Raw genomic sequence first — 25,470 nt, 5'->3', positions numbered from 1 at the left:
TCTACCCTTTCCCAGAGTGACAGGATGGTCCCTGGCCTGCACGTGCAATGCTGTGTCCTCTGCGCATCTGGTCTTTCAACCTAAGCTAAGGGAGAGTTAATGCAGAAATGGGTACATAGCAGCTAAGTTGGCAGCTAAGAAGGTTAAGAGGGAATCTGCTTGAAACACGAGGCGAGCCAGACGGAACCATCTCTCTACTGACAGTACGCTTGACGTGTTTTTTTCTCAAAGCAACTCAAAGAATTTCTTTGCATTTTTTGTGAGATGGCACTGAATAATGAACATGGAGGAAAGCAATGAAATTCCATCTAATCCCAAGGTTTTATTTTTCTTGTTTATACCACTTGTTTTCTAAGCTGAATACACTTAATCTTCATAAAATAGCTGCCAAGGTATTATATCCCAAAGATGCTGGTTTTGTTTGATACTTATCTTGTGCTGTGAAGTGGTTAACTGAGGAGTAATTCTATCTTGCAAGTTATGGGCATCTGTCTAGGAGAGTTAATCAATTAGCTTTCAAGGGTGGTCTGGTGGTTAAAACACAGGGCTGAATCTCAGGAGAATCTTGATTCAATTTTTAAGCCTATCTCCCATTTCCTTGGGCAAGTTATTTATTTTCTCTATGCCTCCCTTCCCCAGACATCTGTTTATTCCCTCCCACATTTTGTTTGTCTTGTCTATGTGGATTATAGGGATTTCAGGACAAAGACCCTTTTCTCGTAAGGGGGGACATTCATGCCATCTGCTACAGAATAATTTAAGCATCTAAGTGAGGTGTTTTGAGTACCTCTCCTGGAAGTGTTTATCTCTCTTCATTGCTCCTTGCTATTGCAGGTGAACAAATACGGTGATTACCCCTAGGTTTGTGAATGGTGTCTAGCATCATCCTTGTGTTACAATACTTTGCCCCACTCCTGATCGGGGCAGCCACTAAGAGCTGTTTTGTATGTGTCATGCCATTGGAGGCAGTTCAGGTGGGCTTTGCAGAACAGCCAAGAAGTGGGTTTGTGGGTATTTATGAGAAATTTTACGAAGGACTGATGAGCCTCCTGAGAGGGAAGCATGAAAGTGCTGCCTTGAAAATATTAGGAAGCAAGTAATGAACTCCAGCATGATTGTAAGAACTATGGCAGTGAACAGAGCAATGGACTATGTCACTCATGCTTTATCTTCTACCTAGGTTGTAAACGCTCCATGGCAATGGTTGTCTTTCCCTTGGTGTCTGTGCAGCAGCTAGCACAGCTGGGTACTAGGCAATGACAGGGAAACCCAAATTTGGTGATTCTGATGGCGATAATGATTTCAGTATCCTGTTGGTAACAACAAGAAGGATAGAGGCAATTGACGGAAATTCTAAAAAAACAAAGCTGAGATGTCTGCATACGAGTTAAGCTGTGGGAGATAGAGGAGGAACACAAACCAGTCTGGAAAAATACTTGTCGATGAACTATATAAGGATACAGATGGAGAAAGTGTACATCAGGGATGGAGAAGAGAATGCTGCCATGGTAAGGATGTGAGATGGCCGGGGCAGTAACTTTAGGTGTTTGGCTAGAGTGGAGAGGTTGGTTTTTACACTATACGCAGTTGTCACTAGAGACATTACTGCACTCCAACCAATATGAAGTCACTTAAGTACCATTTAGACAGGTGACCTGGCTTTTAATATTTCAGATATTTATTCCATTTCTGTGTACTCTATCTGTGAAATGAGACAAATTTGAAAGAAAACCTCTGGTAGCACAAAGATTTGAGTCTAACGAGGTCTAATCTGTGTCAGAGTGGGGAATTGGCTGAGTTGCTGCCATTAGCTACCGTCTTCAAAATGCTGAAGTGGGTTTGGATTATGTTAGTTTAAAAAAATATGTTCTGTATTTAGTCTTTTCACAACATGTAAAAATGTAAAAGGAAAGAATTCATGCTCTTGCAGTGCTTTTCCACTTCCTGCATGCATGTCAACTCGATTTGGTTTCCACTCCCTCCTTGTGCCCCCAGGCTCCTCCAGCGGCTGCCCTCGCAAGCCTGTCAGTTAGAGTTAGGCTGCTCAGTACATTCCCCTTGGCAGGTTGTGTTCCCTTCTGCACAGCCCGTGTCCCCTTTTCCTGTCTCACATAAGTGAGAGCTCCCATCCCTCCTCACCACCCTTATTTGCCTTTGCCAAAACCCCCTGCCATTCTCCACAGGGGGATTTTCGTTTCAGAGTCATAGACACCTACTTTGAGATGGGATGGATAAGTGATCTTCCTCCAGTGACCTGTGGGGCTAGGTCTTCTGCAGAGGAAGCCTACAAAACTTTTGGGGCTGCAGACCTAGCCTTTAGGCAGCTGATATTAGACAGAAAGACCTGCCACCTTAGAGCCTGAAGGTCCTTCTGTATAGCTTCTCTTGCTCATCTTACAGAGCCATGCAAGCTGAAGCATGGGCTTTGCTGTATTTGTGTTCCTGTGTGATGTCCCCCTTGATTGGGTCAGTTTGCTTCAGGTTTTCCTGCCAGTCTTTTTCCACCTCCCTTCCCTTAGCATGTTTCATGAAGGGCTTTTCATGAGGTTTGGAATAAAAAATACTGAAAATAAAGCCCAAGAGAAGGCAAAAATTATCAGAAATTTTCAGAAATTATCACACTACAGTTTTGGAGGGAATTGTAATGGCAACTTTGGAAATCTGCCTCTCTGTCTTACCTTCTTGCTCAGCTGATTTGTTCTGTACCACTCCTGTCTTATCTGAGTACCTGACATACAAAATCAATAACAAACAGGTGAGGTTTCTGTGGATGTGTTTGTATTGAAACCTCAGAGGTCACATCCAGATGGGGCAATGAAGCATTGTTTTAAACAACTTTTAAACTAACACTTTCCAGTCCTGGTATTTCTTCTTAGTGCAGTGCAGAACAGAGTCATGTGTCAAAAATACTCAGAGTCAAGAAGTAGTATGGCACTGTCTGAATTAAGTTGTTTCTCATGGCTAATTAGTGGTGACTCAGCACCACTTTGATAGGGTAATATTGCTTCTTGTTGCAGAGGTAGCTTGGGCACTGCTGCTCTGAGAGTCACTTCATCATCTCTGCAGCCTTTCTTGCTTCTTAAGAGAGCTAGGAGGCAGGGGAGCTAGGTAGTCCCTACCATTACCTGCCCTTGCAAGCCTGGTTGCCTCCTTTGTGGGTACAGCCCTAAAGATCTTGTCCTTGTGAGAGGGTTTCAGCCTAGTGTATCAGTTTCCCGGCGAGAATGGGTTGTGTCAGAAAATGATCCCTCTCTCGCAACAGAACCAGGACAGTGGCCCTGTGTTTTTAAGGGTGGCTGAATGCAGCGATTAGGAAGTAATACAGAAAGACACTGTATATTTCTAACCCTGTAGAAATACGAGCATGCATTTCATGTTGTGTCTGCTTTTCACTTTTATTTCCCCTTTCTCCATAGCCCTATTGCTCCCTTCATCTTCACCTGAAGGTCTCAGAGAATCCCTATACCTCAGGAAACATCGCCAGCCGAGACACTGCCCCCAGTATTATTGTAGCTTCAGGTATGAAACATTTAAAGATTGCCTGTGTATGCTTTGCAAACACTGACAAAATCTTGAGTTTTTGATGGGTGTGGAGGGTGTTGAGTGGCTTGTGGGGTGTCACACCACCAGTATTAGGAAGGAAGGCAGGCTTTCAATCAGAAGTCCTTATGGACCTTTAACTTGTCATATATTTTTTAAGGAAACTGGCCTTCAAGACCAAGGAGATCACTTCTAGTCCTCTACTCCCGTGAACATAAGATTCAAATCAGGGCATTTCCTTTGCATATGGAAGTGTGTAGAGCTGTATGGATTGGATCTTTTATATATATTTTCTTCAAACTGAAAGTCTTTCCTTTCCCTTCCCCCTCTTTCTCTTCCCAAAACTAGAAGTTCTATAATTGCAAAAGGTAAATAAATACATTTACTCCCCTGATTTGCTAATTCTACTGTTTCTTAGAGTGTTGCATCACTAATCAATGCTCATCTTACAGGTAATATAGGCGCTGAACTATCAGACAATGACATCAGCATGTTTGTTTCTTCTGATGCTGGGAACACTTGGAGAAAGGTAAATGACAGGATCACAGGTTTCAATACTATTCATAGGAAATTGTCATAAAAGTAGATTCAAACTGTCACTTGGTTTTTGTTTCTTTTGGTTCAGAGTAGCTTTTTGCAAATATTTACAAAAGGGTGAATTTCTCTTCCCTTCTGAGAGGTAGAGAGATGCTCAAAGAAAAAGACTGAATATGTAGTTAGACTTCATATAACCGAAAATTATTTTTATAATTCTACTCAAAGTTTTTCAGTTAACCCCGTAGCAAGGAGAACAGATTAAAATATGAATACTAAGAAGAGAGAATGTGTTCCCTTTTACTTTTGTACATCTCTTGTACCAATCAAACCATTTTTCTCTTCATCCACGATTATACTTTCCCAAGAAAGAGCAGTTGCACTGGCCTACTTTCCCTCACTCCGTTTGGGACTCATTTCACCTAAGTTCAGTTGTCCAAAGTTCAGTGTTCATATAATTGAATTATTTTGCCTTGCTCTTAACCTAATGGAGAAAAAGACAGAATTCAGTTCATCTTGTTCCAAAGCTACCTATCTCTCCATTAATTGTGGAAAAAGACTGGATGATGAAGTTAAATCAAGTTCCTAATATTTAGTGGAATCCCATCTGTTTACAAAGCATTGCTACCCTTTAATGTGTTTATCCTCAGAATGGGAAGTTCTATTATTCCTCTTTTCTGGATGGGATATCAAGTCGTGGAGAGAAAGAGTAACTTTCCCAGACTGACAAATGCTGCTATATAAACTAGAGAGCAGATGTTTGCAGAGACCCAATACAAAAAAGACACAGGAAAAGAAAATCTTTTTTGATATTCCAAGAATCTAATTATTTTACAGTGTTTGACCAGCCCTCATTTTTCCGTCTACATCACTTATGTGAGATAGGGCCAGATACATGCAAACACGTGAAGTTCTTCTTTAAGCAAAAATCTGTCATCAAAAGGAGGGAACTTGTTAATCCTTGTAAAAATTCATGTTTCTAACTTTCTGTCAAGCAGAGGCAGAATGCATTTTCCAAGGACCTGGAAAAACTAAAAAACCCCCAAACCTGCCAAACAAGAAAAAAAAACCAACCAGGAACTGTCTTGATGCAGAATGTCTTCCTCTACTCTGTAACTTCCTTAAAACATACCTATCCTCTGTCATGATCATACTTAAAGAACTATGATGTTTTCTTGATACTAAGGAAAATAGATTTAAATATATGCTTTTGTTATTCCAGATCTTTGAGGAAGAGCACAGTGTTCTGTACCTGGATCAAGGTGGAGTACTGGTTGCCATGAAACACACGTCTCTGCCTATCAGACATCTCTGGTAATGACTCTGTCTGTGCTAAATGTCTGCTGTCCCTCTTTTCAGATGCCAGGAAGTAGGCAGTTAGGCTGCATCCAGAGTCTTCTGTAGCTACAATCTAGAAAATATCAGTTAAGACACTGGCAAACATTCACTCAGATAAAGCTAAAAAATCCCGGCAATGCCAGTTTACGTAGTTTCAGCTTGGCCAGATCTGAGATATCATCAATGTAATTCCACAGCTTTCCTGGTTTACCACAACTTGGCTTCTTGAGTTTGGTTATTTATGTAATACATATCTGGATTATGACTTTATTTCTTAATAAGTTACCAAAGTACTCTTTATTTTCAAAATTATTGATGAACTTGTCTTCTATGTGTCAGGCAGCACTTATGAATGAGAATTTTGTTGAATAGATTCAGGGTTATATAGCCAATAAGACAAAGGTGTCCCTGCTAGTTAGCACTCTTGAGTTTGTGTGGTAGGTAGAATATAGTTTTGTGCTGTTTTGCATGATTTACTTCCACTACAGTCAGTGTCATATCAATATCTGAAACACACAGATGCAAGTCTTAAGAAGTGATGAGTGGTTCCAAGCTTTCACTTAGACCCACCACAGGGAAGACTGCTGGTCAGAAGAGGCAAAGCTCTTGTGCTCTAGAAATCTAACCTCCTTAAAATGTCTTATGTTGGGAACCCAAAAATAAGATGCTCAAAATCACTTGTTTATTTTTAAAAAATCCTAGCCCTAGGCTACATTTTGCCCTTAAAACATCAATCTCTAACATAACTTTATTAGTTTCTACCACTCAAGTACTGGCCATGGGTTAGTGGTATTATGCCAAACAAGCTTGACCAATGCTCTGATTTATGATGCTTCCGCCAAAAATAGTTATTTAAAGGACTAAACATGCAATATCCAATAACAGGAGCTGCTTCCCACTTCTCCATAGCAATTGTAGTGGACTAGAGAGTCTCCTCAAGTATAGTAGGAGGAGAGTAAGGAAAGAAGACACTAATTCTGCTTTCTCCACTAGGTTAAGTTTTGATGAAGGGAGGTCTTGGAGCAAGTACAGTTTCACATCCCTCCCACTGTTTGTAGATGGAGTTTTAGGGGAACCTGGAGAGGAAACTCTCATCATGACGTAAGTGAGCATGCCATCATGCTACTGTTGATGGAAACTGCACCATAAATATCTTGTGAGGGTTGTTCGTTACATAATAGCATTTCTGGTTCCGGACCAAACCAAGTACTATCTGAAGGCAGGAGTATGCAGTCTTCTGTTGCTAAATCATCAGTGTTTATTTGTGACATGATTGAGGGAATGACAACATGGTTCCTTGCAAGCTGCAAAAACATTATCACTTAGCTTATAAGCATGAAAACTGACTCCTCAAACTGAATGTGGTTTAAAGCAGAGTGACTCTTGACAGATGAATATTTGAAAGAAAAATGGTGGGGTATTTTTATAACTGTGTTTTTGCTGCTACTTTCTTTTTTTTAAATTGAAACACAGAAAAATGAAGACATTCTTTTGTAAAAATGAATGACAAAATGTTGCCTGGAGGCTGACTCATGAAAAATTATGATTAGTTTCAATGTGGTATGCCCAGTTCTGCATAGTGCATAAATCTGAATTCACCCTGCCAGAAACTGTGACATTTTACATGAGATCAGATTTGCAAAAACAGGAGGAAAATTCAGTTTCGGTCTGTAAAAAACAGACTGACTTGTAATAAACAGAGCATATGGCTTGGAAACTAACCTGAGTTAATAGAGATGTATGAAGAATGTTCCCTTCAGGTTCTGATTTTAATTTGTGTGGAAGGGATTCCTAAAGCTTATAATTGAGATATCAAACTCCTATAGGTATAACTGTCTCCAGCCCCACGTCAAGTCTTCTCTGTATAGTCATTTTGGGGATTGACATAAGCGGGAGGATCTTGATCCACAGAATAAAAGCTACATGCAGTTTTTAAGAGGGTTGTAGATACTTAGCAGCCTAAGTTTCACTTTCAGTATGTCAGTCAAGTGAAAATCAGTAGGACCGGCACTCCTAAAACAATTAATCTCTGTTGGAAATTCGTAGGTGACTGTACCTCTGTAACTACCAGACTCCATCTGGTGCTACCTTTTACTGTATACTCTTTCTGCTGTATTCTATAGAGTGTTTGGACATTTCAGCCACCGCTCAGAGTGGCAGCTGGTGAAAGTAGACTACAAGTCCATTTTTGATCGGAGGTGTGCGGAAGAGGACTACAGGCCTTGGCAACTCCATAGCCAGGTGAGAAGCAAGGAGGCTGGGATCTGACCTGAAGTAGCTAATGATCCTACAGTTAAAGATCAGCATGATCCAATGTCTTTTCCTGTTAGTTTGGTGTATCAGATTGTCCCTTACTGGATGGGTCTGTTTTGTAACATAGGTGTTAGCCTCAGATTGCGCACTGTGAACCCCAGAGGATGAACAGCCGCCTTTTGGGTTTCATCCTCCATGAAGGCAATTAGCTCAGACTTATCCAGAATTGAAGAATGCAACAACAGCAGAAGCACTGTCACTGAGAGAGGCCTGAACTCCTTCACTCTTACATCTCCCATCCAATTTCCCCGTCATTACCTCCTTTCTCTTCCTTCATCTTTCTGTGTCCTCAGAGCTAGTGTCTTAAGACCCTTCTAGTTACTTTCACACTTGTTTCTCCAAACTCCTGCCCTCTTAGCCTTATTTCTTACTCACTTGGTTTCATCCTTGTTCTATCTCTCTCAGCAATGGTACTTCTGCTGTGGATGTTGGGTGCTTTATTCCCCAGTTTGCTGCGCTCCCATGCCCTGTCCCTTGCATCCTGGATGCAGCTGCTGCATCACTCCCAGAACCATTGCTTAAGTGCCCAGCAAGGTAACATGCTCCGCACAGTGCCTGCGCCTGCTTGGGGCACCTTCCCAGCTCTGCCAAGTTTGACACAACAGCCTGTGTTATATCAGGTTAGAATAAAATATGGCCCAAATTCTGTGGTTATATAAACACCACAGGCTCCACTGAAGTCTAAAGCGAAGCACCCATTTATATCATCAAAGGTTGTCTTTCTGTATATATCTTGCTGGGCAAGAATTTAATAATGAATATGAAATGAAAGTAGCTTGACTCAGACTAGCTGCTCACACAAGGCAGAACTCTACACTAAAAATACCAGTTATGACTTAGATCTTTAGATGTTGAAAATCAGTACAGCTTCCTTGAAATTCAAGAAGGCACAGCATTTTACACCAGTTGCCATTTGGGCCCTTCTGTTTCATGGGCAAATCAAAGCTATGAAAAGTTTCTCTTTCCTACAGCGATTTTAACAGCATAAAAGGTAACAAGTGAGACCCCACTGTATTTTGTTCTTTACTTTCTTGTGCTTGCATAAGCAAAAATGCCAAGGATTTTGCAGTATATCTTTGAGGATGTTGGCTTTGGAGCTTGCAGAACTATTTTTAGTTCTTCCAGCAAATTTGATTTGCTTTCCATTGAGATTACAAGGCTGAACCTTGTTCCCTAGACAGAAATATTTAGCAGGGTGCTGAAGATAGGAGTGAAAAAACAAAGACGTTTTAGCATCCACATAACAAGCCAAACCCTGTAAAACCAGAACTCGTAGTCCATGGAAAGTATTTACATATACACAGATTACTAGTTTCTACTTAACAAAATATTGCCAAAGAGATCAGACCAAAGAAATAGACCTGCTCTGTGTCTCAGATTGCAGAGGGATCAGACTGTGTTTTCAGTTGCTGTGAAACCTAATCTATAAATGAGAAATGGGCCTGGATCAATTGCTTATTGGCTTTGGAACAAATTCAGAGCTGAATCGGATACATAAGTAACCTCAGATCATTTCTTAGGGTGTATTGGAAAAGCTGGTTTAGTTTCAGTTAAAGCTTCAGTAGCTTTAATTAGCTCCAGTGTACTGACAGGGCATTTGACTTCTCATCCTCTTCCCTTGAGTCACAGCTCCCATTGCACAGGCTTGGAAAAACTGGGTGATACAAATAGCCTGGTGGGTGTCAGAGAAAGATATTTTTGGTTTTGTTTCCAGGGAGAAGCTTGCATCATGGGAGCAAAAAGGATCTACAGGAAGCGCAAGTCAGAGAAGAAATGCATGCAAGGAAAATACGCTGGGGCTATGACCTCGGAGCCATGCGTGTGCACAGAGGCAGACTTTGATTGGTGAGCAATGGGCACAAGAACTGTATGCTCTCTACCACACCAATGCAGAGCTCACTAGAGAGGCTATAGGCTTGCAGAGAGTATAAATTAATAAACATAGAAGTAGTCAAATAGGTTGCTCCCTGATAGCGCAGGTATGTCAAAAGAAGGAGAGGTGGAATAGATATCTGTAGTCTGCTAAGTCTCCCACAAAACTGATGCTGAACAGACCATTTTCCAGGTCACATCTGAGCTTTGTGCAGCATTAAGATGAAAGGTCCATTTAGTACATCTAACCTCAGCAATGACCAGGGGTGGCTGTGAAAGTAGTATGTAAGGCATATGTAATGTGTGTAAAAAATAAAGTAAGTTCTTCATACATACACACACACACACACACAGATGTATATATGTGTAAAAGTAAATATAGGCATATGCAAAGTAGGCCTTCAGCTTCTGGAAATCAAGTATCAAGGGAATTCCTGGGTCATTTGTTATATCTTGGACCATCATGTTTGATAGTATCCAACAGGCATTGCCTTCATTTTCTCCTCTGCTGTATGCTATGGGAAATAGTGTCCATTGATGAGTTATGAATGGCATGATAAAATGTTCAGCTTCTAGTTTCATTTCAAGATTCCTGCTGAGTCACAGCAATTTGCACAAAAAAGTCAGGGAACCACATTATTGAAATCTCTCTATCACCTGTTTTCTCCAAGTCTGAGACAGTCCTGAGTATCTCAGAAGAGAGAAATGGTGGCTCTTTGGCAGTGCCAGTAAAAACCCCCTTTGTGCCTCACCCAGCTAGATCTATGCCATGTTATGAATTAAACCCAAAGTCTGTAGCATGCACCCTGAAGAGGTTCATCTCATAAATATTTTGTTTCTTGCTATGCAAGTTCACTCCAGGACCATGGAAATTTACAATGTTTCCCTTCTCACCCTCACATAACTGTAGTTATATCGATTTTTCTATATAAAATCACAGAATCACAGGAGGCTTTTCCATGTGTCAAAAAAAGTAAAACCTCTTGCACCAAACAATAACAATTATGAGCATACTTGGCCACTGATTCTCTGAATATGGTTTCCTGATGATTTCCCAATTTTCCAGTGACTCTTTGTTAGGGAGAAGATACCTCAGTTCTGTGTGTAGTTCATCATTTAGGTGCCCCAAGGTCCTGGATTTCAACCATTTAACGTATCTCTAGTAATGTAAAAAAGATAGCAGCCAACCAGAAAAAAACATGAATAGGAAGGAAATTCCCTGAGGATTTTGACCCTCTTGTAGAGCATGCAGTTACAAAGCTGTGCCAAGCTCATGCCCAGGCTCAAGAAAATAACTGATGGGATTGACTCGCGGTCAGTCCATTAGTTGTTAAATCCCTTACACTCATAAGGGACACACACTCGTGAAACACTTCTGATAAAAATACGCTTTCCTTCCAGAACTTCTCTCTCTCTGAGAATGTATGTTTTTATTTCATTAAAATTGACTGTGTGGTTTGCTACTACAAAACTTTGTTGCTAGGTACAGAACAAAAGTACCACAGTGACATTTGCTGGGGAAACATGCTTTTATGTCTTTTGTGTTCACTTCGAGGAAACTTTCTCCAAAAGGTCTGCTGAGTTGTGAGAGAATCTCTAAAAGAAAGCTTGGATGGTTGGGGATGTACAACAGATGCTCACAGTTTACATGTACCAACAAGACCCCCTCAAATCTGTTGGAAGAGGCAGAATTAGGACTTGGCGAAAGTCATCTTGTTAAAAGTAGCCTGAGAAAAATACCCTTAAAAATACTGCAGGTCTCTGTGCTGAGCTGACTGATAGAAAGCCCTCCTGACCTAGGAGGGCCTTCCTCCTTCTGATGGAATCAGTTTTGGGTTAGAGAAGACTGTCGTGATCCCCTCCAGTTCTCTCTGCACCCTGCAGAAGTTGGTCCAAAGAGACATTTGGAGGAAAATTGGTGAGTGAATTCTTCCTGTGGAAGGATGTCCTCTGTGAGGTCCTTCCTGCAAAAGGAAGAAGCACTTTCATCATCCTCATTCATGACATTTCAGCAGTGCTTTTGAATTCTCTGTTTCTCTTTTTTGCTGGGCAGGGCTCTTAATTGAAGGAGATTAAAGGGGACATGTATTCCCAAGGCAGGGAGAAGCCCCTTAGCTGACTGCACTTGATTTTGCAATTGTGAAATAAACTGGGCAGCTTTTTATATTAACATCTACGGTTACAGGACCCAGTCTTGTATACAGAATTAAAAAAGACAACAATCCCTGCCCCAATCAAAGCAGGACTTTCTTTGCTGTTCAAACGCTGAATTTTTTATGGGGAAAATTTTATTATCTAAGCTTGTCAGAGCTTGGAGTAAAAAAATGTATCTGTGTGGTCAGGTAAAGTGAAAAAAAAAAAAGTATTATTGCTGTTAATCCTGCAAGTGCTTCTTTATCAGTTCAGGGGAAAAAAATGCCAGTTATAAAAGACATAAAGATTTTATAATGTTTTTTCTCCTGGTCATAGAACTCCAGGTTCCTTTCCAATCTGTATTCAGCCCATGGTAGTTCTTTCTCAGAGAAAAGGGCACATTTGTTTATTGTTTTACACAGCAACAAAACTGAGTGACATTAGAAATGACTGTAGTTTCTCTAGCCGCGGGAACCTGAACTCTTCTGACAGTAGACATCTTTTATCATGGGCTAGAACCAAAACTAGTGGGGACAGAGGGCTGAAGCAGCAAGCATTTGTTCTCCGTGCAGGGGCTGAGGCTCACAGCCAGAGGGCAATAGTGCTTCAGGAATAGGGGGGAGTGGAAATGTGCAGAAGCCCTAGGCAAATCTGTCCTAGCAACGGCCTAGAAACGAGAATGTCCTTCTTCATTTAATTGATTTGGGTAAATGGATGACACCGTTATACTTGTGTGTTATTAAAGCATTAATTTACCTGGTTTCCTTACATTGTGTTCCTTCCTGCCGTTTGAGCATTATTACGGCAATATCTCTTCAGTAGAAACACCTCCTAGACACAGATGGAAATCTTTGGTGGTGTTCATCCTTCAGCTACCTGTCTCCCAGGTCCTTTAATAGAAACTTTGAGTTAAGTGTCTCACTGTCAGTCCTCCCTCTGAACCCACTGTCATTAATACTGAGGGCTTCTTCTATCAGTATTCCCATACCTCACACCTTCATGGGAAGTATGAGCCTGTTGATACTGGTGCTAGTGACTTTGGGTAGCCAGAGAGGCACAAAGGAGCCTTAGTGCAATTGAGACTCAGGTCTATTTATTTCGCTGATGATATCAGCAAGGGTCTGCCTAGCTCTTTTTTTATTGTCTGGCACTTAAATTACAGACCTGCCTGATAGCTGTAGTACTTATGCTAAAACATCAGAGTCCTGCGTTATGAGAAACTGTCCTGACAAACTGCAGGGAGGCAGAAGGCAGATTCTGAATGTGATTAGACTCTGTTGGCTTCTTGTGTTACCACTCATTGGTTCAGGCAATCATGCAGGTGCCAGTTCTGAAATACACATACATTTGCACCCTTGGGTTAACTAACTTTGCTTTGTCATTGAGGTAGGCTTGGTTGGCTAACAATTAGTAATTTTGAATGAATTTTTAGTTCATTTTGAATGCTTGTGGAAAATGCAGACTCACTATGCAAAGTCCACGGTGCATCTCTGCGTCTTTAGGGGCCTAGATATCTACCAGGCATGGATTTACTGGAAAGATTCTGGGGATTTTAGGTTCCCTATTAACATAAGCTGGTATAGCTTGACTCCAAATACTGTGATGCAATTATAATCATATGCCTTCATAGAGCCATAATTCAAACTGCAGCCGAATCCATCCTTCTCTGAGATAAATCCCATGTCAGATCCTGTAGAACTGGGAAGCAAGCGCAGCTCCCCTTTAACACAAATCTACCCTTGCATCATAGTTCAATATTAGACAATGGTATTAAGTGAATAAAAAGGTGGTGAGACTTTTCCACAGCTGTGGCCACAGTTGTTTTTTTTCCACAAGGGCTTTTGGAAACTGCAGAACAAAGGTGACTATAATCACAGATACCTCAATTCTACCCTATTTAATGTCTGAAAAGTTTGCAAAGCACAGCATACAAAACCACAAGTAGCATTTTCAGTTGCTGGCATAGTTGACCTTAAGGTGAAGCTGTTAGTGTTAAGGAAGTCCTGTGGTTACATGTTAAGTCATCTCTTCATTTTTAGAAGGTATAAGCGTGGCTATCACTCATCTGACTTTACTGGTTTTTTTCTATATCTTAAAACAATGGGATTTTAATAATTTCACATGCATTTACAGTTCTTCCCTGACAGTATGTTTGTCAGGTCTGTATTCAAACTACAAACTTCCTTAAGGGATTTCTTTTCTTTTGATTATCACCTGTGCTGCAAATAATCTTAGATTTACCATGAGCTTTGAGCAGGGATACAGAACTTCTGGAATGAATTCATATCTGTCTCTAATACAGAGAAGGACTTGAAATCCTATTGACTAAGACAAATAGGATTCTGGTTTAAACCAGTAAAAGTGGCCAGGGTAAAACCATCATCAGTTAGAGCCACAAGATAGGCTGCTGATAAAACAATCCCTGCTGGTAAATGCTCCACTCTTTTTTGATAGGTATATTATCTATTTCACCTGAGTTCTTTTCAGGCAGGCACAAAATATCATCAATATATGCAAATTCCAGTTCCCAGTTACCAGGCAATGACTCGGCTAGCTGATTGCAGTCTAAAGCTGATGCCTTCCCTCTGTCCAGATTTTGCTATACTGGCTCACGCTATGGCAATCCTATTGATGCTAATGCTTGTTGATTGCTACAAAGCCTGTTGTGCCAAATTGTAGGCAGCAATTTGTTGTCAGCATCAGTGTTCTGCATGCACCAGCCTGTAGCCAAGGAATTCATTAGATTCCAAGACTGTGGAGGTGAACGAGTGGCTGGTGCATCTGTAGAGAGATGCGGAACAGCAATTCATGTCATTTACTGGGATGATATTTCTGTAGGGCCTTAATGAGCCAGGCAATTTGCAAGCCTGAAAACAACACTGTGAAACTTCTGTGCTTAGAACTATTTCTGCTGTGGAAAATACTATGGTTTCATTCTCCTGACTTTGAGAAATATGGTCCAAGTATAGTCAAACCTAGTTAAGTCAAGCTTGGCTTGTCCAGATGTGCAGGTACTAATAGGAACCAAAATTATGGCATGAGTCTAGACACGTGTATAGTAGGAAATCTCAGACTGATACTACTGCATCAAATTGGACTGTGGGTACTAATCCCCTCTGAGGCAGATTTCACTATTATTTTGCTTTGTTTTCACCTAACTGATTACAGGACATTGCGTGTGTACAGTGTTACAGCTTTTTAATTAGTGACACACGATAACTTAGGAATACAGTGCTGCAGAGTGTTGACAAATGAATTACAAAAATATAGGAGTCCCACTTGTATGTAAATATTTGTTTTCTCTAAGCAAATCAGAATAATGTTATTCTTCATTATAAAGTGTATTCTGCAGCTATAGTGTTCTTATTCCAACAAGGATGATTAGAGAAGCACATGGCAGGGTGAGAATAGGCTGGCTGTTGCTTCCAAAGCAATTAAGCAACATTCAGTCACTAGCATCTGAGTAAATAGATTGATGAAAATTCAATCAAAAAACTGAGGAAAAGACCATTTAGGTCATCTACTTCATTGCTGTTTCCTAGAGTATGTTCTCAATTACTTGTAGATATCCCAAGTACCACAGCTGCCAAAATGTTCCTTTGGAACAGTCATGCAGTCTAATAGATGTTTAGGAGTTTTCCCAAGTGATATGCAGCTTTAATTTTCTTTTGCTTAATGTCATCTTTTTAATTTCTCCTTTTTTAGATTACCTCAAAACATTTTATTTTCTTGATTCAGAAGGAAAAGTTGCAGGCAGGAGTAAAAAGTGGTGATAAAGTTCTTCTCAATGTCCTGCTTTTGATAACAAGTTTAAGAAATATAAAAATAAATTGAAAAATATGCTCTCCTTTTTTTTCTTTGTCTCATATTTTACATCAGTACCAGACTTCTTAAAATTGTTTAATAGTGATTCATTAAATTTTTGTTTTAAGCCATCATGCTTTGGTCCAGAAAGAATAAAACATTTGAAAAAAGTCTTCATTATGTTAAACATTCTTGTTGTTGTTAATATTATTCTACAAATATCATTGATTGCACTGCTGCCTATTAGAACGTGCTGAATCCAGTAGCCTGATAGAGGTGAGGCTGCTGCAGCTCCGTGTCCCCTGAGCATTTTTTCCTGGTAGACACACATGTGCATTGTACGCACAGTACATATATGCATATGTACACGTCTGGTGACACAGATTAGCACAAACAGAAAACACAGCACTAGCACAAACACCAGTTGCCTCATCCTGTTCCCCTCTCTGGTTAATCAAGATGAAATCCCATTTGTGGAAAATATGTGCACTACAAACATACAATATTGATCCCACCAGTACCTGGTCTTAGAAACCCAGGTCTGTCCAGTATCTGGCCCCTGGATGCCTTGTCTCCCCAGTTGCCTCATGCACACACATGCTCACGTGTAATAGGTCTCACGAGCAGGTCCAGACCTATATGGCTTTACACCAGTAGTCATTCCCCCAGACCTCTTGGTGTTTCCAATAACCAATTCATGGACCCAATGTCCAGCCCAGACTTATGACCACCTCAGCACCTAGCTCCCAAGTCTTTTATCTTACTCACTGGCTTGTCTGGCTCGGTGCTTACCTGCACAGTATGCACACACCCTGGTCAGTGCAGTTCCTGGCGGTGCGGGCACATGAACCCCTGTGACTCATGGTCTGAGTCCAGTTGCTGAGACTTAGACCACCACACGCACACACACGCAGAACAGATAGCCCCTCACCCAGGAAAATAGAAATGGAGGTGCCAGATGCTCTTTCTTGGCATGTCATAATGAGCCCTGTACCCCTGTGTGCAGTAACCCCTCGCAGTGATCTGCAAAGTGATCTGGGGAGTGCCTCTCCTGTTGATGACCTGGTAGGTCTCACCCTGGCCGTGGGCTGATGGCTGTTCTGCGACAGCCCTGCGAGGAGCTGGGGCAGGGGCTCCACTGGCTCCAATCAGGTTATTGGGGTTCCTCCGCCTCCTGTTTTTTCTCTCTGCTTCTTTACGTATACAGAGATAAGTCTTTAAGCACATAATCTCATGCTGCCCTAATCCTCTTTTCTTAGAGTATCAGGCTACCTGATTCCAAGACACTAAAGATAATAAGCAAAAAAAGTGCTTTGCAAAGAAGTGCCGTTTTAAGATCACGGATCATGTTGGAATGGAGGTGGTGGACTCGTATAGCAGTTCTCAGAAATGACATCCCATTAGCATCTCCATTGTGGGCTAGGGAGAAAACTTAGTAAAAGGAATAGTAAGGATTTTCCAACCAAACAGTCCTCATAATGGCTGGAGAGTAAAACCACATGTGAATGGAATACTGATCAAAGAGGTTTTTTGTTTGTTTATTTGTTCCACAATAACAATTTTTATAAAGTCTTTGTTTACCTGGAATCAAAACCAGTTTGAACTGTTGTTTAGTGGAACCAAAGCAAATTTAGTCATAACTAAACCCAAATTGGGACAAAAGATTACAGTTTGACTCATTGTTTCTAACACATGATTTTTCGTAGCATTTCCTCTTGCAAACAAAAATAGAATTGAAGATCTCGGCGTTCTTTTCCATTACCAAATATGCTGTTAATGCCTTCAGCTGAGAGCTCTCTCAGGGCTTTAAATTTTCTTCTACAGCTCATATGATATAGTTTCCAAATACAATTAACTGTTTAGCACTTCAGTTTTCTAAGATACGATTGAGGCAGCAGTGATTGAACTTAGCTTAGATCTCTAGCTTTTATTATATTTGAGTCTAGAGTTGAACCTGAGAAGCGCTGTTAGACTGTGGACAGAGAACACTTAATGCAATAGCTCATAAACTACCTGGTCTGGTTCTGCTTGTTTATACTGGGATATATGCAAGGTAACTCTACCTGCCAAAAAAAAGCTGAAGTGGGATGAAGAATCTGTTTATCAATAAAAAATCAGAAATCCTAGTAAACAGCTTGAGGAAAATCAAAACTTGTATCAATAGTAGAGAGCATAAGCTAATACCTGTATTTGTTCTTTTGGTTTTTTATGTGACGGTTTCTTTTAATGCTAAAACAGTGATTATGGATATGAACGTCACAGCAACGGGCAGTGTTTGCCAGCATTTTGGTATAACCCATCTTCCTTATCGAAAGACTGTAGCCTTGGACAAAGTTATCTCAACAGCACTGGGTAAGTGGCACACCAGACTTTATTTAGCTAGAGCACCCATATGGACTTTAACCCAATGACAACTACAGATTGCATTACTATAGGTGTCTCAAAGCTGGCTGAAGCCTTTGGGACCTCTTATTCGCTGACTTTGTTAGGGTGCACAGTCTGGCACTCCAGATCTCCACCATGTATGGTCTAGACCTTTCTCTGAAAAATGATGCCTTAAAGAAACTTGGGGGGGAAACTATAAGGCAAAGGCCAAATCATTAAAGTCTCTGAAAAGACTCCTCTTAAAATAAAGTAGGATCAGGTGAGGCAGAAATGGTGGGAAAAAAATTAAAGGAAAGAGGTGAAACTAATGTATATGTGAACTGAAGTAATAGATGGGTAGCTAGCCCGAATGCCGATTATTCTTTGGCTCTCTTGGAAGTCAATGAAGGACATAGTTTAAGTTAAGATACTGACCTCAAACTTTATTTCTGATGCAAGCGATTAAAACAAACAAAGGAACCCAAGCTGTGTTTTGGCATTTTGTACACTCAAAGGTAGACAGAATTTGCTTTTTTCTTCAACTCTCTTATTTTTGTAGCTCTCAAGGGTTGCATCTTTAGAGAGTTGCCTCACAACTGATGAGAAGTGGAGAGCATGTGAGAAAAGCTGTTAAACTATGCCTAACAGTATAATAATTGAATACAATTCCATACTGTATGTGTACATCATTTATTTATAACTTTATAGTTATTTAACATGTAACATAGATCATCATATAATTTTATGTTTTAGGCAATTTATTAATATATGGTATATAGGTGTGCTATGCAGGAAAACATTACATGCCATTAACAACAGTATTAACTACTTATGCACTAGGCACATGAAGAATGCTTGGCTGAGACAAATGCTAAAATATATTTGGGAATCTGTTTCCTTCCAATCTACTTAGTCTAAAGAAATCTCAAAAATGCCTCCTTGTTCCCAGTTAACGCTGTTATGCTCCCTGTCAGCATCTCCCGCAGATATCTCTTTTCCTTTTCAGATACCGGAAAGTTGTTTCTAATAACTGCACGGATGGTGTGAGAGAACGGTACACAGCAAAACCACAGCAGTGTCCTGGCAAAGCCCCCCAGGGCCTTCGTATAATCACATCTGATGGCAAACTGACAGCCGAGCAAGGACACAATGTCACTTTCCTGGTGCAGCTGGAAGAGGTAGGCTCTATTTTTATGTTGCATCCCAGGCCCCATGGGTGTATTTGAGTCTGATTCATGCCAGACAAAGATTGCAAAGTGGTGAAGGAGTGAACCAAGAGGGTGTGGGATAGTCAGTCAGCTCCATGATGTAGCTGGGTAGAGTTTGCTCTAAAATGTAATGGATGATGTGTGGAGACGATGAGACTGTAAGAGTATTGTGGTGCATAGAGTAATAGCTGGGAGAAGTTGATAAAAACTGGGAACTGGTTTGGTTTGCATATTTCACAGTGGAACTGGAGAGTGCAGGTTTGAATCCTGATCCCCACCCTTAACTGTGCTTTTGACGTCTTGCTGTGTTTGAAACTGAATTTCCATTTCTACTTGCCACTGACTTTCAACCAAACATGGCTAAAAGTACATGTGCAGATCTGTCCCCATCGCACAAGTTAGTACATATTGTTTAGGCATTTGTGGATGAAATCTCAAGATGTGATCAGCAGCATTAAGTCTGAAATTGATTGCAAACGTGAAGCTGATTCAGACTCTGATCAGAGCCTGTGGTTTTGTTACATCTGTAACTTAACTTGGTATTTCATTGTTCTGCTCCTCTATTTCTGAATCCTTAGGAAAAAATGTTTAAAATCTTTTTACCTGTTTTTTTTCCTCAGCACTTCTTTATCTATGTTTAATTGTAGGGTCCCAAATAATAACATTCACAAAGTAACTATTTTATCTTTTTCCCTAATCCAGTTTGATTTATTTAAACTTCTACCCTTTTTCCTGTGTAGCTGGCCAATAAATCCTAAAACAACTACGCTTTTACACTAGGGGACAATGTACATCTCTTTACAGCTTAGAGCATTCATGGAAATTACCTCTGGCTCTCTCCATAGTAAATGTCATCTGTAGTGAGGAAAGAGAAATGAGGATGACCTCTGGAGCTGAGTTTTGTAGGGGTGTGTTGGGGTTTTTGCCTCTCTATTATTGATGCTTTCCCCAGCAAACAGGTGTCCTGATTTGTAAAGGCAATAACATGTAATAAATCATGTCTAACCTGAAGCAGTTGTTTGACCTGAATGTTCATTTTCTCCAAAATGTGGTCACTTTATTTCAGTAGTGACAGTCATACAACATTGCTACTGTAGATGCTGTCATAACAGTATAAACATATAATTTCATCTGGATAAATTATTGATTTCTGTGTTTAAAGATGAAGAATAAAAAGTCCAAAACAAGATTCAAAGTCTTCAGGCTTTTATAAAAACAAAAAAAAAAATCAAAAATTGTTCATTGCATTGCCTTTCTATTCTCAGCAAAATTTTGAAACAGATTGAGAGAAGGAGGTGGGTAATCTGAGAAGTCAGTCACAAAACTATCAAAGAGTTATGCCAATAGTCAGAGGGAGAGACAATCACCCACAGTGTTGGAAACTCAAGACAAATGTCCTGCTCTTCCTTCTATGAGTGTTTCAACTCTCATATCCTGTAACAATACCCTGACCACTCAGTCCTACAGGGATCTGCTATGAATTGTTCTTTTCTGTTGATTCTGATCTTTTTTCATAGCCCTGCTTCAGTATTCACCGGAGTGTGGAAGCAACACCTTCTCCATTAGGAGATGGTGTCTTTCTCATGCTGTGTATCAAGTACGTAAAGTATGTTTTGATGAGCGAGTCAGCTTCTGAGGAGATCTAAAGTGGGCCCTTCTTTCAGTATACCTGATAAGGAAGAGGTTAGGAGTTGGTCTGAGGGCTGAAACAGTATTGATCAACCTCCAGCCTTTCTGATTACTCTCCCTGCTAGATGAATCTTGACCTCCCACTCCTGGATTTGTCAATATAAAGAGCTTACAGAGCAACCAACAAAACTTTTGGGTGAATTTGACCTAATCTGACAATGACTTTGGGCTGATGTTGCAGCAAAAGAAATACACAACAAAGAAAAAAATTTGCCCAGCTATACGCAAGGAGTATAAACTGTGGTTATAGCAGCATAATTGTATATACACTAAAGCATTTACCAAATTAACTCTTTCACTAACAAAAATCACACCACTCACTAGAGAAGTTAAACAACCCAGCAAAAGAACAACCACCCTTTTATAAAATAGATATTCATTTCACAGAATCACAGGATAATTGAGGTTGGAAGGGATCTCTGGAGATAGTTTAGTCCGACCCCACTTCTCAAAGGGAAACCTTGCAAACAAGGCAGAGGTATCAGAAAACAAGAACTTGCCATTTTCTGTGTAGTTCTGCCTTGCACAGGTATACAGCATAGTACAAACCAGGATGTTCAGCATCCACAGAATCTGTGCCACTCCATTTTTGCTGAAGAGAAGGCATCAGGCAAGTTAAAAAAGGCTGGATATGTCTGTATATGCATGCATGGTTTTTCCCAATGACATATGAAGAAAATGTGTCCTATTTAACCTTTGCCCCCTGGAGTGGTGGTCAATATTTTCAAGTGCTACACCCTGGTGAGGACTCTACCTTTAGCCTGTGTCACAGTTTATATCTTTTAGGATGTAAAAAAACTAGCAGCCTTTGCTTATGTTGTAGTCCCTTTGCATCTTAACATCATCTCTTGTATCCCTCTGAGACAGTTTGTTTGAAGCCTTCAGATCTGCAGAGCTGTTCCATACATTACAGTCTTCCAGCAATCTTTTTTCATGCCTATATTCCACTTGACCTGCAGGAAAAAAAAAAAGATAAGAAGCTGGTGAGCCAAAGTACAAGAGTTCGTTTAAGATTTATACTTCTATTATCTTTCTAGGGCTTTCTGCTCCATCTAAGGAGCCACCTGGGTCTGAAAAGAAGAACAAACTGCAGAGGCAGGCTGACTGGAGGACCTGAAAAGTCACTGCGTCTCTGTAGTGGAGGGGATTATTAAGAGGGTAGCGAGAGGCAAATGGCAGCAGTAAAAAACTGATGTTTTCACTCAGGTGTGGGATTCAGGGGCAGGAACCACAGCACAGGGGTTTCTTGTACTGCCTGCTTGTGCCTGTGGTGATGCTCATGGCTGGGACTCTGTCATTCTGACAATAACACAATGTCAGTAAAAGATGTCTGAAGAGAAACAAGGACAAGGCATTCAGAAGTGTTCTGCTATTGAAGACGACACAAAAGGAAAATTATCACTGAAGTCTGTGCAAGTGGAGAGAGGGCAGGCACCAAAACCAGCAGTGTGTGGAGCATTGCTGATTTCTGAGAGCTGGGATTCTGGCCCAGTTTCTCTAACCCTGACTCACATAAAATTTTCCTGTAAAGCATTTATATCTGGCAGCATATAAATATCATTAAAAGCAAAACCAACCAACAGCTCACACTTAAATGATCTGAATGTAAGAATGCTTTCCAAAGCAGTCTAACTTTCCTGTCACCTTTTAGGATATCTGTATGGCTTCTTAAAAACTGTTTGCAAAGTCACCTTGCACTTAATATCTTTGGTCCCGTTATTGGAAAGGTTTGTCCAGGTTAGTTCTCCTATTAAGCTGGGTATAATCATCATGAAATTCTTATTGGGTTAAAACAGCCAGGAAGCATCAATATTTCCTTTTATAATTAGCATATGTCCTATTGTGTGAAGCATTATGGAAATGTTTAATAAGCAGAGCACCATACTTAAGCTGGTAATTTTACTCTTAAATTTCCATTGAGCTAAGCAGAATAGCAACAGCATCTTTGTCACTAAGTGGCAGCACAGGAGAAAACTAGTTATGCTTAAAAGCAAATTTTCTCATTGCCTCAAAATGCTGCCAGTTTAAAGGTTAATCCTTTGCCCTGGCCTGGGCTGTATGCACAGACCCAAGGCTTGTACCTCTCACACTGCAGCATTCAACAACAGAGTTGTTTCTCAGCCTAAACAACGTGAATCCTTACTTTATTTTTGCACAGCAACAGAAGAAACTGAAAAACAAAAATTACAAAGCCATTTTTCCTACTGAAGTTCTTCAACCCAATGTCCTTGACATATTTTGCTGCTCTGTTGTAGAAAATAGAGGAATTTTATTAAGTGGGTGTTGTTTCTGTGTGCCTTGCTCATCACATGGTCGTGTAGTTCTCTTGCCTGTCACAAACCCAATTGTTACTTATGTGTTTGAGTTATTTGTATCAACATCAGACACTTGTGCCTGCTGTACTGCTTCAGCAGAGACACTGAAAGCTGCAGCCTCCAGAACGTTATTCAACACAATGGCTTTCAAACTTGTTTCATCTGATTGATCATACATCTTTGCCGAGGAAATGGACGGTAAAGACGTTCAGGGCAGAAACATTGAGGGCTTTGGCTGTTTCATTACAGATAATTCACAGAGAAACTGTCTCCTCTAATTTATTTTTTTTCTTGATAAAATGACAGCCAAAAGTCTTTGACATTCCAGGTCTCCCTCAGTTCTCACTTGACAAAGTCACTCCACTGGGAGTAGATTTGGGCTTGCTTTTGACTACTTGCTGCTGCTATATGATATTTGGATTAGACTAATGTGTAGGGAAGGCTCATTTGTTTCTACAGTTCAGGCCATGGGCTAGAATTCAGGCAATCTGAACTCATTCCTGAACTGCACTCAGCTCCTTCTGCATGACCTTGAGTAAGAAACTTAACCTTTCTGCTTTGTTATTCCCTCATATGAAAATAGAGCTTTGCTTTCTCCCTCATGCCCTCCATGCCTTTCCTTTATGTGCTGAATGCTCATAAGGCTGGAGAACTCTCTCTTACCATGTGAATATACAAATGGAGCTCTATGAATTTCCTAAAGACCACTCTGGTTTTCTGTAATGACAATGTTAATAAATGGCTGTACAAGGTACATTGTCTCTCAGGTGCATGTAATGAGCTTGGAGACCCTGCTGGGGGGACAATACCATTAGCATTTCCTACCTCAGCACTGTCATTTGGTGCAATTCAGAATTCAACTCAGCTGAAGCCTCTGGAGATGAACTTAGCATTAGGATTGTTTTGATTGTTGATGTGCTCAAATTAAAGATGCAAAGCTAGTAGTACTTAAAAGCACAGTCTGTATTTTTTCTTGGTATCCTACTGTGTTCCCTCTTTTGATATCACAAGTTAGTAATGATTAAAGAAATATGAAATCTTCATCCTAACTTTCAATGGACATGCCGAATCATGGCTCTTTATCTTACTAACACCACCACATTCCTGTTAATAACATACAGATGAAAGATCAGTACATCCCCTCCCCCATGCCACTGTCATTTGAATTATAATTGCATTTTCGGTGTTACTAGTGATGCCAAGGTGGTGGGGAGAAATCAGAGCCTTTCATGCATTTTTAAATTCACTGCTGAAATTCCATGAAAATGTATGAAAGTTGACCTCGCCTTCATGATGGCACACAGCACTACAGTCTTCTAATGCACTTCCAGTCACACAAGTTGAATTATTCTGCATAATCCTGAGAGGCTGTACTTATTGATGCCTGTGGAGCACAGATCTAGTCCTGTAAAAAAAGCTCATATCTGAGTTGAGCTGGCACAACCAGCAGTCAGAACGAATGATTTGATTAGTACAATTAACTGTTTTGGTGTAGAAAAAGAAGTACATGTGAAAAGTATCAGGCTATTTGCTCTAATAAAAGACACATTTCTATTCAGTTTCTGATTTAAAAAAGTTAAGAGCATCTCTCTGAAAGCAGGAATTTACACAGGAAAGCATGTTTTTCAGTACTTCATCAAGTTGGACTTGAATATCACTTTAAAATTAAGCATATGATTTTAAACAGACCTACACTAAAGGTATCTCATGCGTAGATATTCAGTTGCAATGGAAATATCTTTGATGGATGTTTTCTGATGGTGACAGGAAAATACCAAAGAGGGAAAAGGGTTAATCTAAAGAAAGCACAAAACATTAATCCATGAAGACAATCCAACAACAGCAGTGTTGTCTCTTGCAAAAGATAATTAAGTCCATTATCAACATCTGTAAGGAAGACACATAAGTCAGTGCGTAATTGAAGACTTAAAAATTAAATCTGAAACATGGGAACCAAAATGAAAAACCTTGAACTGTGTTTCATTGTTTTAATAGTTCTATTTAGATACAAATACTGGAAGCCAATAAGGAAAATTCATTATTACAACCTTCTGGGCAAGATTCAGACAGAGCGTTTGAGAGAGAATCCTGCTAGGTGGGTCTCACATCTCACATACACCAAAATACTGAGAGCTGCATAAAAGTAATCAAAATGTAAAAATACTGTTGCAGACTGTATGGGTTGTTTCTTGATATACCCTGAGGCAGGAAGCTTCACAGAGTTTTTTGGAAGCATCCAGGTCTCGTGTACTCTCTAGACTTCTATTCTTTTGGCAAGATACAAGAAAAACGTGCATTTGGCTTGGGGGGCAGGGAGGCGAAGGAGGGAGGGGAGTCTTTTGTGTATGCTTGGAGCCCCC

The 25,470-nt window shown here is 40.3% G+C and overlaps 1 protein-coding gene across 4 annotated transcripts in view; it reads left to right on the top strand.

Annotated features, from left to right (window-relative positions):
• The window catches only part of SORCS1 (sortilin related VPS10 domain containing receptor 1), a 314,437-nt gene that overhangs the window by 252,642 nt on the left and 36,325 nt on the right, over positions 1–25,470 (top strand). For all 4 annotated transcript variants that reach the window (XM_052799499.1, XM_052799497.1, XM_052799498.1 and 1 more), the window contains exons 11-18: positions 3,417–3,519; positions 3,993–4,069; positions 5,297–5,388; positions 6,406–6,513; positions 7,536–7,653; positions 9,440–9,570; positions 17,773–17,886; positions 18,905–19,076. In XM_052799499.1, the coding sequence (XP_052655459.1) occupies positions 3,417–3,519; positions 3,993–4,069; positions 5,297–5,388; positions 6,406–6,513; positions 7,536–7,653; positions 9,440–9,570; positions 17,773–17,886; positions 18,905–19,076 (915 nt within the window). The remainder of the gene's footprint in view (positions 1–3,416; positions 3,520–3,992; positions 4,070–5,296; positions 5,389–6,405; positions 6,514–7,535; positions 7,654–9,439; positions 9,571–17,772; positions 17,887–18,904; positions 19,077–25,470) is intronic.

Source organism: Harpia harpyja, chromosome 10, assembly GCF_026419915.1.
Source record: "Harpia harpyja isolate bHarHar1 chromosome 10, bHarHar1 primary haplotype, whole genome shotgun sequence".
NCBI classification, from domain to species: Eukaryota; Metazoa; Chordata; class Aves; order Accipitriformes; family Accipitridae; genus Harpia; species Harpia harpyja.
The sequence above is the reverse complement of the archived record's forward strand: the minus strand, read 5'-3'. Positions and strand labels throughout refer to the sequence as shown.